This window comes from Acomys russatus, chromosome 32 (assembly GCF_903995435.1).
Source record: "Acomys russatus chromosome 32, mAcoRus1.1, whole genome shotgun sequence".
Lineage (NCBI taxonomy): Eukaryota > Metazoa > Chordata > Mammalia > Rodentia > Muridae > Acomys > Acomys russatus.
In genome coordinates, this window is record NC_067168.1 from 48,505,315 (window position 1) to 48,524,488 (window position 19,174).

The 19,174-nt window shown below is 49.1% G+C and overlaps 1 protein-coding gene across 1 annotated transcript; it reads left to right on the top strand.

Annotated features, from left to right (window-relative positions):
* Window positions 1–476: 476 nt before the first annotated feature.
* Window positions 477–18,558, top strand: LOC127184128 (exosome complex exonuclease RRP42). Its single transcript, XM_051140375.1, has 6 exons — window positions 477–598; window positions 9,193–9,358; window positions 11,764–11,834; window positions 13,547–13,670; window positions 14,781–14,936; window positions 18,420–18,558. The coding sequence occupies exons 1-6, from the start codon at window positions 492–494 to the stop codon at window positions 18,522–18,524; spliced, it is 729 nt and encodes a 242-aa protein (XP_050996332.1). The 5' UTR covers window positions 477–491; the 3' UTR covers window positions 18,525–18,558.
* The last annotated feature ends 616 nt before the right edge of the window (window positions 18,559–19,174 follow it).

Sequence of the window (19,174 nt, forward strand, 5' to 3'; positions counted from 1 at the left end):
AAAAATAGCAGGGCTTTGTAGTCAGGCACATCTGCCTGAAACCACAGCTTTGCCGTCATTAACTGGAGGATAAGTCACTTCTGAGTGTCTTCCTTAGCTTAGGCTGGTAGAATTGTCAGTAGTAGTGAGGGTTGGGGTGACCCACTGAGAGAAAAGGAGATTGAATGTGTGTTTCTGGAAGGGAGTCTGTGTGAGTTTGGAATCTCAGCCTGAAACTTGTTCCTTAGGAAGACCTTCGGGTGGATGGCCGTGCCTGTGAGGACTACCGATGCATGGAAGTGGAGACTGACGTGGTATCGAACACCAGTGGGTCTGCCAGAGTCAAGCTGGTAAGTCCTGTGGCCTCAGTTCATACCCAGGTGGAGAGATGGGTAAGCCGTAAGGGTCCAGGTCAGTTACAGGCCCTGCTGCCTGGGAGGGACAGGACACGTTACCCACAGCACCCACCGTGTGGAAGATGAGTGTGGTCGCTCCTGAGCAAGGACTCTTGGATGTGCCTACAGGGTCATACAGACATCTTGGTGGGAGTGAAAGCAGAGATGGGAACACCGAAGCTGGAGAAACCAAATGAAGGCTACCTGGAATTCTTTGTTGACTGGTCAGTACTGCACAGGGTGTTTTAAAGGAGAAGGGGTGCTCGGAGGTCACTCTGTGGTAGAGCACCTGCATAGCATGGAGGTGCCGGGTTCAATCTCTGCTTCCCTCCACCACCCTCCCAAGAAAGATTGAAAGATGAAGATTCAGAAAGAGAACCATGTCATGATTTATATAGTCATTCACTTATCCAGGATGCATTTACTTACTTGCAAAGTGTCAGGCGGTAGGAGAACCTAACCTTGTTTTAGGGAGATAAGTGCACCCTTGGGTGTGTTTCTGACTCTTTTGTAGGGGGTGCGGGTTTCGAGACAGGGGTCTCTCTGTTGTAGCCTTGGCTGTCCCAGACTCACTCTGTAGAGCAGGCTGGCCTCAAAACTCACAGTGATCCTCCTGCCTCTGCCTCTCGAGTGATGAGATTAAGGGTGTGTGCCACCACGCTGAGCTCCTAACTTGTTTTAAAATCCCTGGCACTTGCTAAGCTTTTCTCAGTATGAAAAAGGCCATCAGCTGGAAGCCCAGCGTGTGCTTGTTACAAGGGTTGAGTGAACCTGTAAGTGGTGAGGTGCTTTGAAAACACCGTGCGTAGGTAACGGGCTCATCTGCTCCAGAACCCCAAGGCTAGGTAACGGGCTCATCTGCTCCAGACCCCTAAGGGTAGGTAACGGGCTCATCTGCTCCAGAACCCCTAAGGGTAGGTAACGGGCTCATCTGCTCCAGAATCCCCAAGGGTAGGTAACGGGCTCATCTGCTCCAGAACCCCCAAGGCTAGGTAACGGGCTCATCTGCTCCAGAACCCCTAAGGGTAGGTAACGGGCTCATCTGCTCCAGAACCCCCAAGGCTAGGTAACGTAACCCAGGCTAGTAACGGGCTCATCTGCTCCAGAACCCCCAAGGTTAGGTAACGGGCTCATCTGCTCCAGAATCCCCAAGGCTAGGTAACGGGCTCATCTGCTCCAGAACCCCAAGGCTAGGTAACGGGCTCATCTGCTCCAGAACCCCCAAGGCTAGGTAACGGGCTCATCTGCTCCAGAACCCCCAAGGCTAGGTAACGGGCTCATCTGCTCCAGAACCCCCAAGGCTAGGTAACGGGCTCATCTGCTCCAGAACCCCCAAGGCTAGGTAACGGCTCATCTGCTCCAGGAACCCCCAAGGCTAGGTAACGGGCTCATCTGCTCCAGAACCCCCACTTCTCTTCCTGCTCTTGCTCTATAGAGATCACATGTTTTCCTTGGCAAGTGGGTCAGGATCGGCCAAACAGCCAGCAAGCTGGGCAAATGGCCACAATACAGGCAACAAAGCATGCTGGGAAGAACCAGCTCTGGGTATCTGCATCCAGCGGTGGGCCAAAGCGTGCAGCCTCAGCTGTACTGAATCTTTTCATCTAAAAGGGAGCGTGGTAACGTGTGGTGAGGAAGAGCGGGAACAGCAGCTCCTAGACAGTGACTGGCTTGTTTCTTTCTCCTTCTAGAATTGGGACTATTGAATTATCTTATATGCAGGGTGTTTCGCCCTCATGGATAGGTCTGTGTGCCACATGTGTGCCTGGTGCTATTGGAGACCAGAAGAGGACATTAGATCCCCTGGTGGTGAAGTTACAAACAGTTGTGGGTGCTAGAAACTGAACCTGTGTTCTCTGTAACAGCAGCTTCCAACCACGGAGCCAACTCTTTAGACCCTGGTATTCAGACTTCTTATTGTATGGTCTCATTTCCACTTCTGTCCCTGCCTTGCTCCCAGAAGCTAGTGTTGACAACAGCGAGTCTTCTTTCGTGTGTAAGGAATTCTGAGTGCATGTGAGAACAGTCCAAGAAACAAGACAACAGTCTTGTGACTTCAGTTTTGGGTTTTTTTTGTTTGTTTGTTTCAAAAACATGGAATTGTTCTTAAAATGTCTCACGCCTCCCAGGTGTAGCAGATAAGAGTGAGTTTGATTGAGATTATTTATTAAAGCGGCAGTTGTTTAGAAGCGGAGTGCAGCTGGGTGTTGTGATTATGTACAGCTTGAACTCAGGAGAACTTTACTCAGATGACCTTTCTTAGCCCTCAGGATATGAACTGTCTAACGCTCTGAACAAAGTGTAAACACGTCTGATAAACATGAGACATTAGCCGCCCTCATCTTTAGGCTCTGTTCTCCCAGTTCCCACTGCCTCCAGAGCGTTAAACATTCTTAGTTGGGTTAGATCCCCTCATGGCTCTCGCTAGGTCTAGCTGTGTATTTTGTAGCTCTGAGATCTCTGCATTTATAGGCTTGTTAGAGGGACCACGGGACTTTGTATATAGTTGTGCACGTGGCTGAACTTTGTCAAAGCTTTGTAGATGCAACAACATACTTGGAACATTTCTGCCACTCAGAGATTCTACGCTTGGGATTTTTGGCGGCACAGCTCACACTAGAAGAAAAGCACAGAACCAGTTAGCAAGGCCACTGTCAGCCTTTCCAGACAGGAGGGCCCATGTTTGTATGGGAGTTAATCTTCCTGTCTTCATTTTCAAACACAGAAGCTTAACCTCCCTGAACTGTGAGAAAAAGACAAATGAAGTTTATAGTGGAGAGGCGACTTCTCAGGGTCAAGTGGCCAAGCACACAGACCTGTCTGGCTCTGTGCCTGGCTCCTCTTCTCTCCATAGCATGCGGGGGCCACTTAGGAAGCACATTGAGCTTGGGTGTGATGTGCGCTCATCTTTCTGTCATCCTCCACCCCAGCTCCCGCCTGCTGCGTGCTGCTCTGGTCGGGTGTGTGCTGCTGGTACTCACTCCGGTGCCTTCTCTGCCCTCCGCTGCACACCCCATTACTTAGCACAGGAGAGATGGCATGCTTTCCTTTTCCTCTTCTGCCTCCCTCGTCCTGGGCAGACCAAAGGCACGCTGGGGCTGGCTGCATCATAAGAAGGGCCGTGCCTAGCTGCTGAGGTGCAGGGAAGGGAGGACTCGCTGGGCTCTGGTTTGTGACTTTTTCCAGGACATATAAAATTAACATCTGTTCCTTCTCACCCCTGGGACTCACAGCCGCAGCCCAGAGAATAGGTTGTTCATACTCAGTCCAGTGAGCACACTGAGTTTAATAGGGCTTGCTTAGCGCATCGCTGGGCCTGTTTTATCTTTGTCTATGACAAAACTGACGCAAGCCTGGAACCAGAGAGGTGCCTAGTGTTGAGGGGACCGTGCGTTCACACAGTGAAACCCAGCTCTGGCACGGTATGTCCGTGTGCGCGCCGTCCGTGCCCTTATTCTCCTGGTCTCGGGAGCGTTGTCCAGGAGAGCAAGTACAGGGTTTTTCAGGCAGGAACACCATGGCTTGCTCAAGATGGAGTCTCACTGTCAGCTGTGTGTCTCGATACGGGGATGCGAATCTGCCTCCTCACATTCTTGTCCCAGGCGGCAAGGCCAGGTGACTCCCATGGGGGAAGATTCTTTGAGCTGCTTCCTGTCAAGATTGTAGTTTATAAAGCTGGCCTACCTGAGCATGGCTCGCTGCTTGTCTGTTTTCCTCCGACGTCTCGGAGGACCTCACTGGGCGCTCCAGTTTCCAGGGAGTTCTGAAGCCTGTCAAGATGTCGTCTCAAGAGTGAGTTCTGGCTTCCTCAGACGGCCCGGCAGGCAGTTGCACCCTCCATACCTTCTGAGAGCACCCAGAGTCCTCTTGGGTGTGCCCTACTTTCTTCTTAGCAAGTCATTTTCTCCTGATCCTCAGGATTAAGCCTATATTAAAATATCTTTACTATATTTCCAACTCTGCTTTACTGCAAATAAGAATAAAATAAAAAGAGAGCTGGAGATGTAGGTCAGTGGGAGAGTGCCTCCCAGAATGCCGTGCCAGTGAGTTCTGCAGTGCTTGTCTAGAGGCCCTGCCTGCCTCTCCTAGTCCTCAGAGACAGAAGCAGAGACTTCTTTCTTGTCTAGAAAACAGAAATAGCTCTTTAGTGCCTGTGGACGGTGCCCAGCAGTGTGTATGCCACACGCTGAAGAGCTCTGCCGGAGCGCCCTATATGCGGGCTTTCACAGTTGCTGCCCAGGGGAGGAAGTGTTATATACCTGGTTGCCCTGGGGTCCCTCCTGCCATTCTGATCCCAGCTTGATCAGCAACTCCCAGGTTCATTATGTTCTGCCGCGTGTGTGCCTGCACTCTCAACCTCTGAGCCATCTCTCCAGTTCCCAGGTTTTTCTTGTTTCGGTTCTCAGTGGTCCTGGTCTCTCAAAGCCAGTTGCTTTTCTGCTAATTCGCTCTCTCTGGGTTTGTGTCCTTGGAATTACGATAGTCTGGACCCAAGTAGACAGTGCAGTTCACTGCTTCAGTGTGGCCACTTCCTTGGGAACGGTGAAACACCTCAAATGTCTCAGCGCATGGAAATGGCACTAGCTTCGCTGACCCAGGGCAGCACTAGCCCATCTGGAAGCAGAGTGGGCCTTCACCCTGTCACAGGTCTTTGCTTGTAGCTCATAAAAGTCCATTTTAAATGAGGACTTTGCAACTTTAAGAAAACTGGTCATGGCAGAGCACGCCTTTAATCCCAGCACTCAGGGAGGCAAAGGAAGGCTGATCTCTGAGTTCAAGGCCAGCCTGCTCTACAAAGTGAGTCCAGGGCAGCCATGGCTACACAGAGAAGCCCTGACTTGAAAAAACAAAACAAAACAAAACAAAAAAAGGAAAAGTTGGTTTCCATCTAAAGTCAGGAAGACTCAGTGGGCTGCATGTCACTGAGCCACCACTAGATGGCAGCCCACCGAGCCTGTGCTGAGCTTCACAGGGATGCCGGGAGGAGATCCAGGAGAGTGCTTGACCTCCCTGAGTTTCAGTGTGCCAAGGTTCTGTTACTTCCCTTTGGGATCTTAACTGATTTTTAGTATGATCGTGTGTATTTTTCCCTAGTGCAGAACTGCAGTCTTGGACCTGGTGGGTACAACTGTGTATCTTGTTTGCTGGTCAGGAGAGCACCATTCTTGCCTGAAGGGATAGAGAAGGTGACAGAGCAGAGACGTGACCCCCCCCCCCCACGGTCTCAGAAATGAATTCATGCACACAAAGAAGTCAGCCAAGGACTACTCTCTACAGTCACCTGTCCTGCCCTAGGCTACATACCTTCTCAGGATGTATTGGTTACAGAGGGAGCAGTAATGGGCTCCCTGGAGCAGACATCGCCTTGACCTCACCCTACTCCAGGTCAGCCAGAGCTAGGCCATGAGCAGGGCAGGGTGGAGGGTGGGGGGGGGGGGCTCATGTTCTCCCAGAGCTAGGCCATGAGCAGGGCAGGGTAGAGGGCGGAGAGCGGGAGGGCTCATGTTCTCCCAGAGCTAGGCCATGAGCAGGGCAGGGTGGAGGGCGGAGAGCAGGGGGGCTCATGTTCTCCCAGCTGCTGAGCTGTTTTTCATGCTCTGGGAGAGGGACTGGAGCACGCATATGGAGGGTCTGAGTTAGTGATGATACATATAAGCAGAGGCCTGGAATTACCAGCCTTCGTATGTGTGGTCCCACCCCCCTCCCCCCTCTCTCAGAAAAGGTTTTTCACTAGGATTGCTTTCTTTGACCACATGTATGATCTAATAAGTCCTGTGATCAGGACACCTATTCATTCATTCATTCATTCATTCATCGCGGGCAAAGGTGCTCAAGGCAAGGCTCATCTGAGATCATAGTGCAGGCTGAGCTGCAGCGACACGTTACGGAGGCTGTTGGTAAGGCCTAAAGTGCAGAATTAGAGCCTTAGCTCCTCAGGCACTGGTCATGTGACCTACAGCAAGTTACACAACCTGTCTGACTCACCTGAGTTGTGTCAGAGAGTTAGGGTGTAGCTCGGTGGTAAAGAGCTTTCCTGGCATTTATGAAATCCTAGTTTTATTTCCCAGTACCACAGTAAAATAAAGATACATAAGATACTGCCTAGAGTTGCTGTGAGAACAGAACGGCCGGCACATCTGCAGTGCTAAGAGTGTGTGTAGCCCATAGCAAACATTTGTAAACATTTCTGTTTGCTACCTCTGGGCCATGTAGTGTCCCACTGTAGGTCACAGGCCGCCTCTAAGATCTTAGTTTCTCAGCCGGGCGTGGTGGCGCATGCCTTTAATCCCAGCACTCGGGAGGCAGAGGCAGGCGGATCGCTGTGAGTTCGAGGCCAGCCTGGTCTACAAAGTGAGTCCAGGATGGCCAAGGCTACACAGAGAAACCCTGTCTCGAAAAACCAAAAAAAAAAAAAAAAAAAAGATCTTAGTTTCTCTTAAAACCCAATGTCTTGCTGGACAGGTGGCAAGTTAGGAGCCCAAGACAAAGGATAGAACCTCAATTTCTCTGCCCTGTCTGTTCCCTGTTTGTCAGAATATAGACTCTCGGGTGCCCAGCCTTGTTTTTGCTTTGTTTTAATGCTGCCCAATGCATGAGCTCTGTTCCCATGCTGAACACTTACCTCCTTAGTCCATGACGTCCTGCTTGGGGCCAGGCAGATAGCACTAGGCGTGGTTTGCAGAAGCCTCTAATCTTCCTCTCTGCCCGATCGTAAACTATGTTAAAGGGGTGGTGAGCTCAAAAGTAACAGGCTGGTTCACGTGGGTAAGTTTCACTGGGTAACAGGCTGGTTCACGTGGGTAAGTTTCACTGGGTAACAGGCTGGTTCACGTGGGTAAGTTTCACTGGGTAACAGGCTGGTTCACGTGGGTAAGTTTCACTGGCTTTGTGGGCAGATGAGGCCGACAGTTGAACTATAGACTATGAATGGTTTACTCTGAGAGTGGGAAGTTGAAGACGTGCCTGCTGTGTTGGGGGAACATAAGAGCTGAGGACAGGCATCTCTGGTTGTGCGCAGAGACCTGTGTGGCGTGCTGTTAGGCACGTAACCACATAGGATTTAATGTCAGCTGCTTGGTGCTGGAGTCAGAGTAGGCTGTGTAAAGGTTTGGTTGGTGGTCTTGGCCACTCCTCCATAAGAGCTGCTTTTCACTCCTGCAGCTGAGCCCGGCAGAGGAATTTGGGGGCTGCCACATTACTGTGGCAGCAGAGAAGCTGCCCTGTGCTCTTTAATCTGCTTGCTGACGGCGTAAGGAAAGAGTAGGCAATTGGAGACTCAGTCATTACACAATAGACGCTGCCGTGTGATTCATTCCTAGACTGTATCGCTAAGTAAGACTCCTTGTTTTCGTGGAGGCGTCGGTTTGTTGGTTTGTTGGTTTGTTTGTTTGGTTTTTTGGTTTTTTGGTTTTTTGGTTTTTTGTTTTTTTGTTGTTTTTTTTGAGACAGGGTTTCTCTGTGTAGCCTTGGTTGTCCTAGACTCACTTTGTAGAGCAGGCTGGTCTTGAAATCACATTGATCCGCCTGCCTCTGCCTCCCGAGTGCTGGGATTAAAGGCGTTGCCACCACGCCCGGCCCAAGGTTCCTTTCGACATTAAATAGATGCAAGGTCCCAGTTGTAGGCCACCATGCTGGCCAAGTCTGAGCTGAGGCTGGCCCCGTACCTGTCCTGAGTACATAGATGAGTGATGTCGTGTTGGCCAAGTCTGAGCTGAGGCTGGCCCCGTACCTGTCTTGAGTACGTAGATGAGTGATGTCATGCTGGCCAAGTCTGAGCTGAGGCTAGCCCCATGCCTGTCCTGAGAACATAGATGGGTGGTCATGCTGGCCAAGTCAGAGCTGAGGCTAGCCCCGTGCCTGTCCTGAGTACATAGATGAGTGATGTGTACTTACCCCACAGACTTATGCTGGTTTGTGTCAGTATAGAACTCTCAAAAAAAAAAAAAAAAAAGTCCTGTAAAGCCTGTGGGTCATGTCAGAATGTGAGCTCTTCTTAATTCTTTGTTGAGGTAATTGGACATAAGTATCAATGATTTTCTTTCCCTCTCTTGAAAAAGATCAAATGACTTCAAACAGGGATGTTTAACAGGCCAGAAGTTGTATTGTGCTTTTATTCCTTTTCCTTCTCAGTCCAGTGATGCTCTGATCTCTGGTCTATTGTCACATGTGTTTTCTAAATCACTCCAGAAGGGTCTGACACTGACAGTGCACTGAAAGCCAGAGCTGCTGTGGTGAGACGTCTCTACGCTGTGTTTCACAGCTGGGAGGCTTCCTAGGTTTGCAGGCCAGCCAGAGAAAAGTGTTGGTTTACTCTGAAGAGCTGAGGCTCACATACCCCCACCTCTTCTTCCTCCTTGGCTGATGAAGGCCTCTGCCTGAAGGCCTGTCACACCCACTGACAGCACAGGGCGCAGCACTGGGCTAGGTCATTGCCTATGCCTAGAGGCCCCAGGTTGCTAATACCACCCTTTTTTTCATTTCGATCACTTTGCTTTTTCTCATTTGCATCATGCAAACTTGGACAGCTCTCTGCCTTTTGGCTCTTGGTGACATCCTTTATTCTGGCTCTCCAACATTCCACAGAGAATAAGTTCTTTGTATTTATAAAGACTCACTTGGGGTTGGAGAGATGGCTTAGAGGTCCTGAGTTCAATTCCCATCAATGGCATGGTGGCTCCTAACCATCTATAATGAGATCTGGTGCCCTCTTCTGACCTGCTGGCTCACATGCAGGCAGAATACTGTATAAACAAACAAACAAACAAACAAATCTTTTTTTTTAAACCTCACTCATTTTTTTTGTTGTTGTCTTGTGTAGTTCAGCCAATGCCACTCCAGAATTTGAAGGGCGAGGAGGCGATGACCTTGGCACGGAGATCGCAAACACTCTCTATCGGATATTTAACAACAAGAGCAGTGTAGACCTGAGGTCCCTCTGCATCAGCCCTCAGGAGCACTGCTGGGTTCTCTACGTGGACGTGCTGGTGAGTCACCGTGCACTGTCCCTGGCTTACACCATCTCTTTCCTCCCTCTGTTCTTTCCCCTTCCTAGAGGAGTGTTTTCAGCATCCAGGGTTCAGATCATTTGGGAAGAAATGGTCTCCTGTAATAGTCTTTCATTTGCAAGACAAATGTAAAGCATTAACGAGCAGTACATGTGACCCTGTACATGTGACCCTGTACATGTGACCCTGTACATGTGACCCTGTTCTATACTTGTAGTAAGGTGCATTTTTCTCCCGGCCCCAAGCTCCCAGACTAGTGACTAATGAGACTCAAAATATATTTGTAAATATGTAGGTAGGACTTATAGATAGACTCTCTTTTCTGACTAGCTCATAACATAAAATAACCTATTTATTCTAATATACATTCTGCCACGTGGCTAGTTCCCTCTGTTCAGGTACCTTGAGACTGTTCTCACATCTGCCCGGGAGAAGATGTCCCACCTTCTGTTTTGCCTGTCCTATAGGCCATAGGTTTTTAATTGACAGGCAGTACATCCATACAATACATAAAATATTCTCTCAACATAGAGTAAGATTGTAGTCATAGCAGAGTTGTACCTAAAATTACCCACAGGAGTTACCAAGGAATTAAAAACAAGGATCCTCAGCCAGCCGGTGGTGGTGCACACCTTTAATCCCAGCACTTGGGAGGCAGAGGTAGGTGGAACTCTGTGAGTTCAAGGCCAGCCTAGTCTACAGAGTAAGTCCAGAACAGCCAAGGCTACACAGAGAAACCCTGTCTTGAAAAAAAAAACAAAAACAAGGACCCTCAGTATGATACCAGACAGATAAGAGTTTAGCAAGTTGGCAGTTTGTGTGGGATGATGGGCTCTTTTCACAGATTTTCAGGTAAGCCTTCCAAACCTTCTGTGAGTAGACACTAGAGACCTAGAGACGAAAGGGAACTAGAGCATCATCTGTGGTCAGTGGGGCACAGAACCTACAGAAATAAAGAACTCAGCCAGTGTGAGCCTGGGTAGCCTTCTCAAGGAGGGAGGCTGGCACACACAGTAGGATTCAAGTACACTATTTCCTGTTTCTGATTGGGACGTAGATAACCACCTGAAATCACTGTGGCTGAGCATTTTTAGACTCCATATAAATATGCATAGATGAGTATGTCAGGAAAGCAGTAAGTGGCAAGGCTTCTCTGGGGATTGGAGGCTGCTGCGTAGTCAGGAGAGCTGTGCGTGAGGCTACCTGCAGCGTAGCCTCTTGGAGCTCACCCTGAGCTTAAGTACAAGAGCTGACCCTGAGGGATGTGTGCGCGATATTTTCCTCGAAAACCTGAGGAAAGGATCCAATTTTTAATTCCAGGATTGTATTTTTATTTAGGTCTTAGGTCAGCGATAGGCATTTCTATGCAGATGAATGTTGTTAGGGGTCTTTTTCAGGAAGATGATGGATATACAAATACATAAAATGCCATGTCTATCAAAGCCAGAAAGAGATTCTTGGCTTCTCAGCACATAACTTCTTCATCTCCTCGAGGGCTCTGCCTGTTGGCTTTTTCCCCAGAACCTCAGGAGGGTAGATTGCCGCTTCTGTGTGATGTGTGCTCTGACCTGACCAGTGAGAATCTGCTGACTGTAGACTTAGGTTTTTATGATTACTGTACAATGGGTGGGGGTTCAGGTCTGAACACTCAGTATGTGCCTTGTTACTCATAGACCAGAGGTGTCCTTGACTCCATACATGCAGCATGCTTTGTCAGTATGTGATAGCTAAGGTTAGAGTGAGGCTGCAGTGCAGTTGGGAGCTATCGTCAGCCACTGCTTAGGTGCTAACCTAACTGCTTGTGAGAACCTTGTCTCCTTAGCAGGTCAGGGGGACCTTACTGTGTCACCACAGCCATGGAATAGCAGCCTTGTAGTTAGGGAACATGGCATTCTCCTCATGTTCAGGTAGCCAAGGAGGGCAGCCCACCTTCTCGTCTTTATTTTAATTAATTACTTTATATTGTGTGTGTTTATTTGTTTTGGGTTTGCTTGCTTGTTCTGAGACAGCCAGGGTGTCATGGAATTCACTGTGTCAACCAGGCTGGCCTTGAACACAGAAACCCAGCAGCCTCTGCCTCTGCAGTGCTGAGATTACGGGCATGCATCGTCATGCCTAGCTTTATTGTGTTTTTGTCTTTTTGTGTTTGAGACAGAGTCTTACTCTGAATCGCACGCTGTTCCTAAGAGCCTCAAGCCTATGATGAGACTCCTGTCGCCTCCCCCTAGGTCCTGGGATTATAGACGTGAGCCACCACTCCTGGTTTTGTGTCTTTATTTTTTAAGTATGCATTTAGCATGGCTTAGGACTCTTTCTTGGCTGGGTTAATTCATGCTTAGTGATCAGTAATGCTGACTTTTTCTTTCCTCTGTGCTCTCTCTCAGCTGCTGGAGTGTGGTGGGAATCTGTTTGACGCCATTTCCATTGCTGTGAAGGCTGCTCTCTTCAACACAAGGTGGGTCTTCCTGAAGACCAGGCCTCCGGGCCTGTGTAGAGCTTACATGGAACACTGACAGGGATGTTAAACTCCAGGAAAGGAATTTTGTATACTAAAACTGAGTAAGATACATATATTTTTATCTTTATTTTTGTATGGTTTCCATTGGTAAGCATGTGTTATGTAAACATGTAAAGAGAGGCAAAAAAGACCCCCCTAGCTGCAGTCTGTCTGCCTGTTACGTGCTGGACTCTGCAAATTGCCTTTTGCTTTCTCACACAGTTGGTACCCACAGCGCCCAGCATGCAGTAGGTGCTCACACACTCTTTGGTCGTTTGCATGACTGTTCTAGGAAGGAGCAGCTTGGTTTTTGTTAAGGGCTGTGGTTCCTCCTGTGGTTTCCCTTCATAGGTAAGCTGTAAGCATAGGCCGCGAACACACAGGGAGCTAAGATTATGTACCAAATATAAGGAATATTTGATTATATACCTGTGACGAGAGTCTAGCGTTTGAATGCAAGTGTGAGTGGATATGTCTTCATCTCTTGAAGTGTCCTGGGGTAAAACGAGGTTTTAAAACTTTGAGCTGAGGCTGCTGGCGGCTTGTGTGGCTGAATCAGTGAGCCTCGGGGTCCATTGGAGACACAGAAAAGTAAGGTGAATATCAGGAGACGCTGAGGCCCTCAGCCCTGCACTGTGTAAACGGGAACAAGACTGTGAGTAAGTGAGCAAGCGTGGTGGTTCTGGAACATCCCTTGTGTCCTTTAGAATACGCTCGGCCGCATCTTAAGGGCCGATGACAAGGAAACGTCCCTAAATGCAGCTCTCTCATCTGTTAGCTGGCTGTTCCTCTTCACTTTCGGTAGTGGTACTTAGTGTCTGGGAGGATCGCAGCCCCTAGCTTTAGTTCTCAGTGCTTAGATCATGGACACTGCAACCCATGGAGCATTTAGACCCTTCCTGTTATAAATGCCGACTAGAGAGCAAATGAAAACAAAGTTAAGCTTAGAAGTGAGCTTCAAGATGGATTATGTGTAAGACGAGGAACTGTGGGCTGTCCACCCAGCTGTGCCGCTGGCCGCCTCCATGTGAGAGCCTGTGTGCCAGGCCCCACAGCAGCAGGCAGCCTGAGCTGTGTCAGCAAGGGAGAGAAGCTGCCGTCAGAAGTGTCCTCAGCCTCTCAGCCAGCTGACTCCTGTGGGTGCTGCGGAGTTGGGGGAAGCTGTTGTGGTGTGAGAGGAGTCCTGGGAAAATGGGTACCAGCTTGTGAACCCAGCTACCCAGCAACTGTCGGTCTGACCCCCAGGTGCCTAGGACACCCTTAGATAGAGCATAAAAAGTCGTTTGTGCATTGGAGTCCTCTAGAAGAGTGGGCACCACCCGACGGTCTTCCACAACCTAAGGCCCAGCGAGGTTTGGACTAAAGGATTATGAAACTAATGTGCACTCACGTGTTCTCTTTCGTCTCCCCCCCCCCCCCGTGACCCCCCATGTGCGCGCGCGCGCGCGCGTGTGTGTGTGTGTGTGTGTGTGTGTGTGTTGTATAGGCTTTCTTGACATACCAACCCAATTCCAGACTGCTTATTGCTCAGTTAAAATAGGATATTTCTTAGTACTCTGGGCCCCTGAGATGCCTGCTTGTAAGACAGCAATCTCAGCTGCTGTTCTCAACCTCAGGAAAGGTCAGGCTTCCTCCTCCCAGTAGATAGAAGTTTAATTATGCCTCTCCAGGATACCAAGGGTTCGTGTTCTAGAGGATGAAGAAGGAGCGAAGGACATTGAACTGTCTGATGATCCTTATGACTGCATCCGACTGAGCGTAGAGAATGTCCCCTGCATTGTCACCCTGTGCAAGGTACGAGCTTTCCCTGGGAAGGTGGGTCCCCTCCAACCTTCGCCTGTTGAGATTACTTCATGGGTTGTAGCTGTACAAACGGCACAGATGTAGCTTGTTTGTTTGTGGACCAGGCTGGCCTCGAACTCACGGTGATCTGCCTGCCTCTGCCTCCCGAGTGCTGAGATTAAAGGCGTGCACTGCCATGTCCAGCTACACATGTAGCTTTAACCGAAACCTAGTAATGTAGAAACCATCAGGTAATGCTCTTTGCCTTCTGCTCAGATGATGTGACGAGTCCCAGGACGCTCTCTGTAGCCTCGCACTGCTCTGTGTTTACTTTCCGTTAACTCCCTCTACCCCAGAGTCCAAGGTGGCTGCACACAGTAGGGTCTCAAACAGTGGTGCTTTGTGGACCCTGATAGCCACACCTCCAAACTGAGGGTTTGGGGCCAGTGCTGGGTGTCACATGTCAGGGATGGTTTTCACTTCAGAGCCTGCCTGACATCTAGCATAGCCTCAGGCCTGTGTGTGGCTGGGATTGTGACTAATTCTACAAGAGACTTGTATAAAAATAAAACTGAGCCAAGTGTGATGGCTCCTGTCTATAATTCCAGAACCCGGTAGGTAGGGGCAGGAGGACCCCTGCAAGCTTGAGAGCAGCCTGATCTATATAGCAGGTACCTGGTCAGCTGGGTTACACAGTAAGGCCTCATCTGCAAACAAACAAGAACACAATGTGTCAGGCTTAATTCCACTGGAATTATAAGGAAATGTTCAGTGTTGGGATTGAACAGCCTGGAGGACAGGTCATCAGACTTGTCCCTCCGCTTGGCTCTCTAGAGTCACTGTTGGGGTGAGCAGGAGGTCACATGGCCTCACATGGCCTCTGTCCTGATGAGCTGTCTGTTCTCCCATGCCCCTTGTTTCTATTTTGTCTTTTAATTATATTATTCATACAATGAACCATGGTAAAAATGTCAAACAAGCCTTCCAACATTTTCCAATTGAGCAGAATTTAAAATAAGACCTGAAGTGGGCCATCCGTGTACATCCACATAGGCTTTGTGCAGGGGACTCTGGGACTCTGGTATATGGTTCACATGCGTGTTAAGCACCCTGGTCTTGCAGATTGGCTGCCGGCATGTGGTAGATGCCACACTTCAAGAGGAGGCCTGTTCCTTGGCCAGCTTGCTGGTGTCGGTGACAAGCAAGGGAGTTGTGACGTGCATGAGGAAAGTGGGGAAGGGAAGCCTGGACCCCGAGAGCATCTTCGAGATGATGGAGGTAAGGCCTGGCTCGGGGAGCTTGCTGTCCTGCCTCTTCATCCAGGTGGGAGCTTGCTGTCCTGCCTCTTCATCCAGGTGGGAGCTTGCTGTCCCTGTCTCTTCATCATCCAGGTGGGAGCTTGCTGTCCTGCCTCTTCATCCAGGCATCTTCCCCATTGACACCCAGAACCCCAAGCTGGGTTAGGAGGTCAGTGGGCAGACTAGCTTCATGGGTAGAGCTTTGGGCTGAGGGTCAGGCCCTGCCAGTGACTGTCTTCAGCAAGTCTCTCCCCCTCTAATCCCCAGTGGCTGCATTTTGATTTGAGAGTATTGTCTTTGACCATATAAAAAGTCACATTACTTCTATCTTTCCTGTCCCTTCCAAGGAGAGAGTGGATAAGACCACACTGAAGAGTGACCTGTCCTGGGTTCTCCACAGCCTGGACGTATTTTAGGGAAAGCTAGCCGGGTTATTGTGAGCAGGTGCTCAGTATCCGCCGTTCTCAGCAGTGGGTGAGCTTCCCATTCAGTGAGGCCCCGGCTCTGAGGTGAAGGTGAGGAATGGGAGAGGAGGACGCCTCATGTTCCCCTGTGGCCTCCACAAACACCGACAGGGCATAACGGGCAGCATGCCTGGACCCAGGTGTCCATCTCCCATATTCCAGAGGCCTTCCTGTTGGAAGCCCCAGGCGTTGGAGCTCGAGAAGAGCAAATGAGCATGTCTCGTTCTTATTGTTAAAACAAGCAAAACATGAGGGGACATGTGAGCTAACTTAAGCATGTACACGTACAGAGAGGGAATACAACTGATGTTGTGATTTACCGCTCTTGGTCATGTGAAAAGAGCCAAGACTGTTCCTCCCAGGCCTTTGTCTTCCCACAGAGATACTGTGGCCGAGGCAGGGCGTGTATACCCTTCACCTTGCTTCTCAGTGCCTTCATGTACTATAGTGTGTGCACGTCTTTGTAGAAGGTCACCACGTGGGAAGGACAAGCTATACTTTGCCCGATCCGTGGTCCATAGCTTTCTCACGCGGGCTTCCACGCCCAGCTGTAGGCTGTGAAGACGTGTCTCTCAGGCTGTGCGTTCCACCTCCAGCCTACGTATCAGTGCCCATTAGCTCTTGTGTCTGCGCTCCTTTAAGTAGCCTGAGTGTGGGAGTTCTCTGCACTCCTTTAAGTAGCCTGCGTGTGGGGTTCTTTGCAAGCTGTTAGACTGCAGTAGGAGCCCCACCAAAGATGTCTTTAGACAAGAGGAGCTCACACCTCCCCTTGGAGAGGACTCACTTCAGAGAACTTAGTGGGAAGCCCCAGTGTTTTAAACAGTAGGTAGATTGTTGTATACCACCTGCCAGGATGGTTCTTGGTGTTTTTCCCAAACTGTTATCCTCCATAGTTGACATGAAGAACGGAGGCATGTGGAGGACAAGCAGGTGTCTAGGATGTCGTCATCGCTGTGCCTCCAGGGCTGCGTGCCTGGGAAATTAGCTCCATCAGTGAGCTGAGCCTGAGCTTTCGGGACCTGGGAGTGCGATCTGCAAACTTGCCTCAAAGAGCCACAGGGCTGTGGCTGTTCAGATCATGGACACAGTGGTTCTGAATACCCAGTGGTGAAGCAAGGCCCTCTGGGCAGCTCTGCAGGCTGTGGCCTCTCCTCCACTCCTGTTGCCCTTGCTCTCTCCTCATCTTTCTCCCACCTTCACCTGCATGAATAGCCAGACGCCTGTTTGATAGACTTGGACATCTTTCTAGTATAGAGCACGCTCGCTCTCTCTCTCTCTCTCTCCCTCTCTCTCTCTCCCTCTCTCTCTCTCTCTCTCTCTCTCTCTCTCTCTCTCTCTCTCTCTCTCTCTCTCTCTGTGTGTGTGTAGGTGCCTGTTCATATTCATTCTCTCTCTCTCTCTCTCTCTCTCTCTCTCTGTGTGTGTGTGTGTGTGTGTGTGTGTGTGTAGGTGCCTGTTCATATTCATATCCCTGTGCATGCATGTGGAGACCAGAGGTTGACACTGTGTGTCTTCCTCACTCACTCTCCACCTTATGTGTTTTGGGCAGAATCTCTCCCTTGAGCCCAGAGCTCATACAGCCTGCTAGGCTAGGGGTCCCCTGTCTCTGGCTCAGCTCACAGGGATCCCTATCTTTGGCTCAGCTCACAGGTGGGCTCCCACATCTGCCCAGCGTTTACTGCGTGCTGGGAATCAGAACTGCAGTTCACAGTAGTCTTTCCACAAGTAGTCATACCTAGAGGCTCACCTCACACCAGGCTAGACACAATGGTTGTGCCTGGCCTGGCTGCAGGGTAGGCTTGGGGTCTTTCTCTCTGACACTGAGGTTCATCCAGTGTCAGTCACAGCCACAAGCTGTGGGAACACTCAGTTTGCGTGGAGAGTTGAGGTTGGTACGTTGTGTTCTTAAATGGTTCCTGAGCCTGGAGACAGGGGGTGCAGGTTAGCAGCTTCCCAAATGAGAAGATGACAGAGACAGATTGCTGCCTGAGCAGTCACCCAGAACTCTGTAACTTTGGAACATAGCTTCAGCCTTCTGGCCCAATATATCTGACAGACACATTTGTGAGGCAGGAACTATTAAGGACTTGCTTACCCTGTCTTGGCAGAGTTTGGCTGGTGGACTCTGCCTACATCCAAGCTTGTCCTTTTTCAGGCAGAATTCTGTCTGTGGTAGAAATGTGGACATTTTTCCTAGCGTCTTATTTGCCACATTTGAAGCCATCTCCATAAGGAGGCTCTTTGATGCTCATCATCCTCTTTAAGGTAGGCTGGGTGTTGCCAGGAGTTAACCTGTCTCATTGTCAGTGAATCTTTAAAATAATAAAAACATTTTTAAATGCCATATTCTGTATGTCTTTGAGGCTTTTAAATACCTTATCTGTTTTGCCTTATTTTTCTATATAATCATATCTATCTGTTGTACTTAAGATATATATTCTTGTGATAAAAAAAACACCATGATTTGATCAACTAGCAATTAACTTGTATAACTTACTTATCCTAAACAGCCCGCAGTAGCACTTTCAAAGCATTGGAAGCAAACCTTGTACTATAATTGAGTTATATGGGCACAAAACCTCATATTAGAGTAGAAATCTATACAATGTGTGTGAAGAATAATTTTACATTTGAGTTATACACCACTGTATCTAAAGTTAAACTTATTTTGCATCTATATACAAAATCCATACCAGTGAGTTAAAAATAACGCCGTGAGTGGCAATTGGGGCATTAAGTTGAAGAATAGACTCACTAATCTACTTTTTGTTCTGTCACTGTTGGGGTTTATAGTTCATTTTGTATTAATTGAAAGTCCTTTAGCAAGCTGTGGTGTAGCTCAGTGAAAGGTGTGCCTAACGTGTAGGACAAATGAAAAACTGCTTTAAAAGTTCTGTGACATATATACGTGGGTGTTGGGCAGACTGGCAAGCAGGTGGGAGCTGCTGACCAGTTGGCACCTCACTGCTGACGTCTGTCTTGTCCCTGTCATCCTGCAGAGCAGTAAGCGAGTGGGCAAGGTGCTGCACATGTCTTTGCAGAGCCTTCTGCACAGCGAGGAAAGCCTGGGGCCCAAGAGGCCGAAAGTCGGGTTCCTGGGATGACCGCTCATCGCCGTGATGGACAGTGCTTGTTTCAATTTTCCTTTGAGTCGGGCTTGTATATATTTTTCTTAATTGTTAAATTTTTAAATGAACATTTGTACATGTAAAAATAAAGTCTGTTTTCCGGTCTGGCTTAGTGTTGCTAACATCTCCAGCTTTATACCATGACACCACTGTTTTCAGCAGTGTGCTGTCAGGCTGGAACGGAAGAGGGCGCTGTCCTGCAGGGAGCTGATTGCTTCCAGAGTACAAGAGACACTGAAATGAAGACCCTGCAGACACAGGCATGGTGGCATGGACCTGCATGCAGCACTTGCTCTGGGGAGGAATTCAAGTTGAGTCTATTTAACAAGACCCAGCCTCCAAAACAGATTCCTTGCAGAAAGTAGTCTAAGAAAATAGCTTGTGGTAAGTATTTTGTGAATTATTTTTCCTTCATAAAGCTTTCACAATAAGAATCACAAAGCCAAAAAAAAAAGAAAAGTCACAAAGCCAGACGGCTGTGGTGGCGCACGGCTGTAATCCCAGCACTCTCGGGAGGCAGAGGCAGGTGGATATCTGTGCGTGTGAGCCCAGCCTGGTCTACATAGTGCATTCCAGGCCAGGCAAGGTTGCATAGTAAGAAAAGAAAGCGAAGGAAGAAGGAAAAG